This window comes from Sapajus apella, unplaced genomic scaffold, assembly GCF_009761245.1.
Source record: "Sapajus apella isolate SASKATOON/1434 unplaced genomic scaffold, GSC_monkey_1.0 scaffold202, whole genome shotgun sequence".
Classification (NCBI taxonomy): Eukaryota; Metazoa; Chordata; class Mammalia; order Primates; family Cebidae; genus Sapajus; species Sapajus apella.
The window spans coordinates 915,717-925,773 of record NW_022437142.1 but is presented as its reverse complement, the minus strand read 5'-3'; the positions used below and the strand labels follow the sequence as shown (position 1 = coordinate 925,773).

At 39.3% G+C, this 10,057-nt stretch overlaps 1 protein-coding gene and 1 pseudogene across 1 annotated transcript; both read right to left on the bottom strand.

Moving 5' to 3' along the window:
- Nucleotides 1-5,492: 5,492 nt before the first annotated feature.
- Nucleotides 5,493-7,084, bottom strand: LOC116544002 (annotated as a pseudogene).
- Nucleotides 7,085-8,861: 1,777 nt separating this feature from the next.
- Nucleotides 8,862-9,848, bottom strand: LOC116544004 (olfactory receptor 1D2). Its single transcript, XM_032270080.1, has one exon. The coding sequence runs from the start codon at nucleotides 9,819-9,821 to the stop codon at nucleotides 8,862-8,864; it is 960 nt and encodes a 319-aa protein (XP_032125971.1). The 5' UTR covers nucleotides 9,822-9,848.
- Between the last annotated feature and the right edge of the window lie 209 nt (nucleotides 9,849-10,057).

Sequence of the window (10,057 nt, the reverse complement as noted above, 5' to 3'; positions counted from 1 at the left end):
TGCCAAAAAGATTGGAGGAATTGTCATGTTACCTTAAGCACTTAGCAGTTACATGATGATGTTCTGAAGTATGTGAGTATGTTTGCTTTTTTATCCTTGAAAATAAACCTTTGCTAAATCTTTGCCAATGTTCTTTTTTATATTTTATGCTAAAAGATTTATTATTGTGCTATTCACATTTAGATTTACTAAAACTGATTTTTGTATCAGGTGAGGTATAGGTCAAGATATATTTTCATCCCACAAATATGGGAGAGAAAATGGAGGCAAAGGAAGAGAAAAGAGGGAGAGAGAGCTTGAGGCTGAGACATACGGACCTCACCCACTGCTCTGTGTGGCTCTCGGAGTTAGTGGGTTTGGCTGCCCGGACATTCCTGCTCTGCAGGATGAAAATTCAGTAAGGACATAAAAGACTATAATGCGTTATTTTCTGAATAGAACTTGATGACTTGTCCTATTCACTATATGTAAACAGCAGAGAACTTGTTGCCTGCATCTTCAGACCCTGCAAGAGAAGAGACAGAATTTGAGGCTCTTTATGCCCTGATGAGGCTGGGCTGGTGTGGCAGGGGGAGGGGCGGGGATTTGAGAACTGATGTTTGGATTTCAAATTCGTGACAGAAAGGAATAAACAGGGAGTATATCAGACCTACTTGCCAGTTTTGGAGAGGCCCCTGGGGATACAATCCCAAGGTAGCTTCTTGAGATGAACATGGATAATTGCTTCAATGTTAATATCTAGAGGCAAGGATCTTGGGAAACGAGTCTTGTTTACAAACAGTAAACCAACTCTTTATTATGCAGCAATCCTAAAACACACACTAGGAGTAGGAGTCAGCCAGAGATAAAGCAGATCTCATACGCATTGCAGCCTGGCTTTGACTTTTCAGAGGTCTGGAAAATCTGAAGTACTAAACTACAATTAGGATGATCTAGATTTCTAATTACCCCAAGCACTAAGCAAAAGCAATTGAAAAAATATCCTATTTGGAGGAACAATGTCACCTGAGAGCTCAAATTATTTCTCTTAATGCTGTTTCAAGCACAATATCCAACATACATCTGAAGATAAGAAGACACAGAAGGATGGAAGATTCCAGTAGCAAGAACCAACACATGGGAGGCAGTAGGGACTCCAGATAATATAACTCTCAGACACAGATTAGAAAACAGTCATGCTTATGGTGTTTTAGAAAATAAAGTGAAGCCTGAAAATTTTGTCAGTGACTTTTACAAATGGAACAGTCCTAATGAGTAACCAGCACTCAGATGAAAACACATTACTGGCCCTCCAGGAGTCACCTCATTTTCCTTTGTAGCCATGGTTCCTGCATGAGTAATCAGTATCCTTACTCCTAAGAGATCCTAATAGCATAAATTAGTTTTATTCATTTTTGTACTTTACATTAAATCATACAGTTCTCTTTTATATCTGCTTCTTTCACTCAATAGTACATATGTGTGATGCAGCGACACTCTTGTACATGGTTATATATTACTGCTCTTATTTATTCCTGTATAACATTCTATTGTATGAATACACCATTTAATGAATCCATTTAACCATCAGTAGCCAATTGAGCCTGTTCTGAATACGGCAGATGCACGTTTCTATTGGAAATACATACCTGGCTTTGAGTTTCTCTACCTAGGACAGCCTCATGTGTAGGAAATAGGACTAAAGAGTTTTCCAGAGTACACGTATCAATTTTAATTTCCCCAAGCAGTGTATGAGGGTTCTGGGTGCTCCAAATTTTAACATAATTTGATATCTGAAGATATTGTGGTGTGTGTGTAGTGGTCTTGTTTATGGTTTTAATTTGCATCTTCATGTCGAGTTATGCAGGTAAGTACTTTTCTATATGGCTGTTTATCATCCATGTCATCTATTGACCATATATCTTCTTGTGTAAAGTACCCATTAAAGTATTTTGCTTGTTTTCCTGTTAGGTTATCTTTTTATGTTGGTTTGTAGTTTCTTTACATGTTTTATGAGTCTTTGCAAATGCTTGTATTTGCAAAGACTGGGGCAAAAGTGATTACAGTTTTAAAAACAATGGCAAAAACCATATCACTTTTGCCCCAACCGAACAGTAAGACTATCTATATCAAGTTTGTGGGTTGGCTTTTATGCAATTAATGGTGACTTTTGAGAAACAGAAGATTTAATTTTAATGTAGTCCAGTTTATCAATTTTCATTTCAAAATTGCTGCTTTTTGCATCCTTTAAAAGAAATCTTTGCTAAATCTTTGCCAATGTTCTTTTTTATATTTTCTGATAAAAGATTTATTGTTTTACCCTTCACATTTAGATGTACAATCAAGCTAAAACTGATTTTTATATCAAGTGAGGTATAGGTCAAGATATATTTTTATCCTACAAATATGAATCTCCAACTGATCCAGTCCCATGTCTTGAAAGGACCATCCTTCCTTTCCCTACTGCATTGCTGTGTAAATGTTTTTTTTACATCTTCATTGAGGTATAATTAACAAAAATTAAGGTTTACATAGTGCCGTTTTGATATATATAATACATACCTACTATAAATCATTATCACAATCAAGCTAATTATCATATCCATCATTTCACATAGTTACTCTTATTTTGGTGTGAGAAATTCTCTAGATCTTTCTACGTATGAGATCTAGAGAATACACTAGATCTATTCTCTTAGCAAATTTTGAGTACATAACAGAGTATTGTTGACTATAGACTGGGTGTGGTGGCTCAGGCCTGTAATCTTAGCACTTTAGGAGGCTGGGGTAGGAGGATTACTTGAGGACAGCAATTTGGGACCAGCCTAGGCAAACATAGTGAAACTCCATCTCTAGAGAAATTAATAAAAAATTAATCAGTAATGGCGGTGTGTGCTTGTTGTCTTAGCTAATTGGGAGACTGAGGTGGGAGAATTGCTTTAACCCGGGAGTTTGGGGCTACAGTGAACTATGATCATGCCACCATACTCCAGCTTGGGTGACAGAGCAAGACCTTGCCTCTAAAACACCACCGCCCCCAGAAACAACACCACCAAACTATAGTTACCACGCTATATATTAGATCTCCAGAACTTTATTATAATTGAAAGTGTGTACCCTTTCACCAATGCTTCCATAATTCCTCCATCTCCTGACCTCTGGTAACCACTCTTTTAGTCTGCTTCTATGAGCTATGCTTTAAAAAAATCTTTTAACTTTTAATTTTCGTGAGTTCATAGTAGGTGTATATATTTATGGAGTACATGAGATGTTTTGATACAGGTATGCAATGTATAACAATCACGTCATGGAAGATGGGGTATCCATCCTCTCAAGTATTTATCCTTTGTGTTACAAACAATCCAATTATGCTCTTTCAGTTATTTTAGAATATGCAATTAAATTATTATTGACTGCAGTCACCCTGTCATGCTATTAAATACTGAGCCTTATTTATTCTGATGAATTTTTTTTTGTAGTCATTAACCATCTCCCCCCACCACTATCCTTCCCAGTCTCTGGTAAGGATCCTTACTCACTCTCTCTGAGCTATGCTTCTTAAGATTCTACATATAAGTGAAATACTGCAGTTTTTGTCTTTCTTTGTGTGGCTTATTTTGCTTAATGTTCTCTGGGTTCATCCATATCACAAATGGCAGGATTTACTTCTTTTTTCATAACCAACTAGTATATGTATTTTTGTGTGTATATAAGGTCTAGATGCCTCTGATTTTTGTACATTTATTTTATATCCTGCAACTTTACAGAATTTGTTAATTCATTCTAATAGTTTTTTTTTTTTTTTTGCGGTGTCTTTCAGGGCTTCTACATAAAAGGTTATAAATTATTTTACTTATTTTGTTCTGATTTGGATGTCTTTTTCAAATTTTTTATTATACTTTAAGTTCTGGGATACATGTGCAGACTGTGCAGGTTTGTGACGTAGGTATACACATGCCATAGTGGTTTGCTGCACCCAACAACCCATCATCTACATTAGGTATTGCTCCTAATGCTACCCCTCCCCTAGTCCCCTATCTCACAACAGGCCCCAATGTGTGATATTCCCCTCCCTGTGTCCAGGTGTTCTCATTGTTAACTCCCACTTATAAGTGGGAGTGCTGTTTTGATATATATATATCTATTGTAAATGATTACCACAATCAAGGTAATTAGCATATCCATCATTTCACATAGTTACTCTTACTTTGGTGTGAGGAAGTGGTGTGATAAGTGAAATTGTGAACTCTCACTTATGAGTGAGAACATGTGGTGTTTGGCTTTCTGTTCCTGTATTAGTTGATGTCTTTTTGTTTTTTTGTTTCCTAACTGATCTGGGTAGGATTTCCAGTACTATGTTGAATAGAAGTGCCAACATATCTTTGCTTTCTTCCAAATCTTAGAAGAAAAACTTTCAATTTTTCTTCATGGAGTATGATGCTCACTGTGGACTTTTCATTTACGGCCTTTATTGTGTCGAGGTAAGTGAATTCTATACCTAATTAGTTGAGATTCATCATAAAATGGTTTTGGATTTTGTCAAATGCCTTCTCTGCATCTATGGAGATAATCATGTAGTTTTTATCCTTCATTCTGTTAGTACGGTAATGTTTTATTGTCTGACTTGTATATGTTGAATCAACCTTGCATCCAGGGATATATCCTACTTGGCCACAGTGTGTGATCCTTTATTGTGCTGTTGAATTTGTTTTTTTTTATTTTACTGAGTATTTTGAATCTATGTTTGTAAGAGATATTGGTCTATGTTTTTCTTTCTTGTGGTGTCTTTGTCTGGCTTGGGTAGGGTGATGCTGGTATCATTAAATGAATTTGGAAGTGTTTCCTGCTATTTTTGGAAGAATTTAAGAAGTTTGTGTATTAATTCTTCTTTAGATATTTGTTAGCAATTACCTGTGAAGCCATTTGTTTATGGCTTTTTTTTTGTTTGAAAGTTTGTTTTTAAATTATTGATCCAATCTTCTTATTTGTTATTAGACCATCCAGGCTTTCTATTTCTTATTCAGGTTGAAAGATTGTATGTTTCTAGAAATTTTTCAGTTTCTTATAAGTTGTCCAATTTATTGGATTACAATTGTTTATAATAATTCTTTCTGACCTTTTTTTTATTTCCATGGCCATAGAGAATAGAAATATTGCCCCTCCTGATTTTGTTGAGTATTCATATTTTTAAAAATTATCTTAGCTATGGGTTTAATTTTTTCACATTTTTTTCCAAAAAACAATGTTTAGTTTTGTCTACTTTGGGTATTATCTTCTGTTTCATTTATTTCTGCTCTATTCTTTTTAAAAGTATACACACACACACACACACTTTAATTATTCACCTGTTAACTCTATAATACACCAATCATGAGCTAGTTTTCAACAGTTGCATTCCCTTGATCATGGCTGCATGAGGCTGTGATTAACTGGAAAAACAAAAGACACGACCAGAGATGACATCATGAAACCCATGCCATTGCAATACAATTGTCAAGTTTGCTGATGGTTTGGTAAAGCTGGTTCAGTTCTGCTCCCTTTGCCAGGGATTCTCACCTGTGTGAAAATTGGACCAACAGTGGTGGTGTTCCATTTCCTGGTTCAACTTTTCAGTAGCTTTATCCAGAATGTCACTAGTGACTCATTGTTGTAGCACCAGCCTAACCTTCTCTGCCCCCACGCTGGGGCATTTCCAAGTGTGGAGGTAATACTGCAGGTTGGCATGCCCTATGCCAAACTTGAGCTTCTCCAGGAAGGTTTTGTTCTCTGTGAGATCCAGTGCACTGAACACATCAAGTCCTTTCATTTTGGGAAGGACAAGGGCATCCTTCCTGAGGCCTAGAAGAGGAGTCTGGGTGTGAACCTTGTAGAGAGAATAAGTAGCTTTGAAACTCTTGTGGGTTGGATGGTTCATGATGGTGGAGGGCAGCATATAAAAGCTCAGGAAATCCATCACTTCTCTGTTACCATTCTCCACCATGAAAGTGTCGATGATATTCCGGGGATAGAACGAGTGCTCCACCTCCTCCTGGCTCATGACTGGCATGAGGTGAAACTGCTTCATGTACCTGGTGAAGAGCTGGTGCACTACTGGAATGTCCTTTTTTTTTTCCATTGGTTGCAGCCCAGCTGTCTTGGGAGTCTGGCAGTTGGTAGAGCTTCATGATGTGCTGCATGGTCATATTTCTGCTCAGGTGGGAGAACTTCACGTCAATCAGCTTCCTTGGGTTTAGAGATGGATGCCAATACCTGCAGGTGCCAACAGGCTTTGGTAGTACCACCCCAGCAGTGTAAACAGCTTGGAAGATGCTCTCCAGGTGAACCTGCCTGGTGATCTCTGGGATCAGGACTGGAGCCTGGGACACAGCTTTTTGTGGACACACAGGAAGTTGATCTTCACTATCTTCTCTGTGTCATAGATATGGATGTTTGCTGGTATGGTGCTCATGAACCCAACCAATTTCCAACTTGAGAACACTCAAACCCCACAGTGCCACTGGGGGAGCCAGCCAGGTGGCTGGAGAGCCCACAAAAGAAACTCCAGGGAATAATAAAATTGAAACATGCTGTCATCATCTTCCACATAGTTCTCATTCAGGAGGGTGTATAGTTTTTTTCAGTACACCATGGTCACCCAGGTCCAAGGCATCCCAGGTGAAGCCCTGGGACAGGGTGTAGGGTTTCTAGTGGATGCTGTCCTTGTCAGGCTCCAAGGGGCCATGGGTGTTCACCACTCTGCCCAGCTTGGGGACGGACTGCATATTCCCAGAACTGGTAGCTTCACTTGCTAGCCTTAGCTGTGGTTATGGCAGGTCCCTGACCCACTGAGAACAGCTCAATAGCCAGTATTTCCTGGATCCTCTCTGCTGGCAAAGAGTTCGTCTTCACATGCTGATTCTGGGTTGAATCTATCTCACTGCCTTTTTGTTTCTTTCTTCTTTTTGGCTCCAGTGTCATTGGTTGGACTCAAACCACCCTGGTTGTAGCTGTTGTCCTCCTCATTCTCACAATTGCTGCAGCGCTCATGGCCATTCCTGTTCCCTTCAATCATCTGCAGCAGTGGAGGTGCCGGCAGCTTCACTGCTGTCTCACTCTCATCCGCCATCAAAATTTACATTTTATTTATGTATTGATTTCCTGATTTTGTTTAGTAGTTTACCTGTGTTTTTGTGTAGGTCACCTGTGTTTTTGTCAAGTAATCATTCAAATGATTACTTGAATTCTTTGTCAGGCAGTTCATAGTCCTCCATTTCTTTGATGGTTACTGAACCTTTGTTTTGTTCCTTTGATGTTGTTATGTTTCCCTGATTCCTTGTGCTTCCTGTAGCTTCACATTTGTATTTGCACATTTGAAGAAGCCTTCATCTCTTTGAGTCTTTACAGGCTGGTTTTGATAGGTAAAGTCCAATTTGATAGAAAATGTTCTTCACCAGTCATCTTAGCCAGATATTCTGGGCTAGCCAGTTGGCAGGGTCTATGGGTAGGCAGGCCTGGTGCCTGGGAATGTGGGTGGTTGGGCCAGCTTCTGGGCAGCATGCACAGGCCCACTGTAGGGTGCCAGGTTCCAGATGTTGAAATACACACACTGACTATTAAGAGCTCCCAACCATTTTCTTATTTTTTTGTTTTTGTTCTTAGCTACTCAGAGCGTTCTGCCCATGTTGATTCCTTCCATAATCTTAGTGAGGCATGATAGAAGTGGTCCTCTTGGTTAGCATCCTGAAAGGCTGGAGAAATTGTATATATGTTTTATTTTCTTTTTTACTTATGGAAGAACACATGAGATGAGGGGATCTCTCTTTGTGCTGTTCTCTGCTGGCTTGGGTGAAGGGTGATTCAGGTAACATAAGAGTTTTTTTCTACAATGTCCAATACAGTGTTTTGTTGTTGTTGTTGTTGTTTTTAACTTCTGGGCACTCCCAGGGTGCTGTAAACTTTCATTTGGATTCTGGACCTCTCACAAAGGTATTTTCATATGTGGATGGTTGATAAATTAGTCTGTATGTTGGCGGATGAGAAATGTAACTGTCTGTTCCACCATCTTGTTGACATCACTCCTTTCACCTCTGTTTTGAAGTCCCTTTTACCTGATGTCATTGCAGCAATATTTCACTTAAAATATTTAGTATTTTCCAAATATGTCTGTTCCTCTTTTTAATTTCAGGTGTTGTATATTCCTGTGCTTTCAGGATGTCTCTTTAAATATCTATGTATATTATTTTTTAATCAGTATGTTAAACATTGCCTTTTAATTGATGAGTTATGTCCATTTATGTTTAATGTAAATTTATGTACTTCCCCCAGTAGATTATAACCTCATGTTTGTAACCCAGTTTGAGGCCTCTGTAGACATTCATTATAAATAGAATGAGTTGATTGACTGTATGAATGTCAAATGAATTGAACTCCTCCCTGCCCACCCTCCACCCCCGTCAAAGTCTATGTAAAGTACTGGCTCAGCTGATTCAAATATATATGATTGCAATCTCTTTTAAATCACCACAGCCAAGTGACTAACTTTCTTATCCGCTACTATTTACTTTCTTTACTTTGGATGTGTGCTAGATGACAGACGTCTCTAGGTTTTATCTGGTTATAGTCAGATAAGACCAAGAATGTAGTCCTACGGTCAAGTACATTGAATAATTTGACCCTGCAACATTCTAATATTGGTGTTAGTGTGACCTTACTTATAGCCAAGGCTGATGAGACCTGGAGGACACCAGGTTACAAATAAGTCTTTTTTATCACCACATGTATATATACTCTCTCTGAGCTGGAGCTATATCCCAGTCGCTGTTGTATAACACATAGGGCAATCTCTTACATAGCGTGAAGGATATTCCCAGTCTCCACTTTAAAGCTGTCTTTCCAAATTGCCTTCATGTAAGCCTCTGAAAGTGATTATCTAGGAGTCTTCCCAGAGCCCCATGCATGTCCTTGTTCCTCAGGCTGTAGATGAAAGGGTTCATCATAGGGGTCACCACAGCATACATCACTGTGGCTACTGAGTCCTTCACAGAGTAGGTATGGAGGGGCTTTAGGTATACCATACAAAGTGTCCCATAGAAGAGGGAGACCACACCCAAATGGGAGGCACAGGTGGAGAAGGCTTTGTATTTCTTAGAGACTGAGGGTATTCTGAGGATGGCTCTGACAATCAACACATGGGAAATGATCATGAATCCAAAGGGAATGAGGAAGATAAAGCAGCCCGTGGCAATCAGTACTGTGTGGTTGACGTGGATATTGGAACATGCCAGCCTCAGCAATACATACATCTCACAGAAGATGTAGTGGATTTTTCGTGACCCACAGAACGTCACTCTGGTCATGAGGAGGGTATGTATTAGGCCATAGAGAACAGATAGGACCCAACACAAGGAAAGGAGTAAGATACAGAGCTTAGGGCTCATGGCTGTGGTGTAGTGGAGGGGGCAGCAGATGGCCACATAGCGATCATATGCCATCACAGCCAGGATGAGGTTGTCCAGGGCCACCAAGGAGACCAGGAAGTAGAGCTGCGTCAGACACCCTGCATAGGAGATGGCTTTGTTCTGGGACTGGAGGTTCACCAGCATCTTGGGGATTGTGTTGGTGACAAAGAAGAGGTCAGTGAAGGAGAGGTTGGCCAGGAAGAAGTACATAGGCGTGTGCAGGCGGGAATCAGAGCTGATGGCCAGGATGATGAGCACATTTCCCACCACCGTGACCAGGTACATGGACAGGAACATCCAAAGCAGGATCCGCTGCTGCTCAGGACTCTCCGACATCCCCAGGAGTAGGAAATCTGAACCTTTACTCTGGTTACCTCCATCCATTTCCCCAACTCTCTGCAGCATTCACACCAACAAATATTTACCAAATGTCCTTAATTGAATAAAAACATGAAGATAAGCAAAATCAACATTTTCTTAGAATTAAGAAAAACTATCTTACACCCAATTTTATAATTTTTGAAAATAAGAAAGTAAAAAAAAGTTTTTATGCGATGTAATTATTTCTGTAACTTCAAAGCTGGTATACTCAATGTTAAAGGAGTAATGTGTAATTCTTATTTTCAATTATGTCATACTAC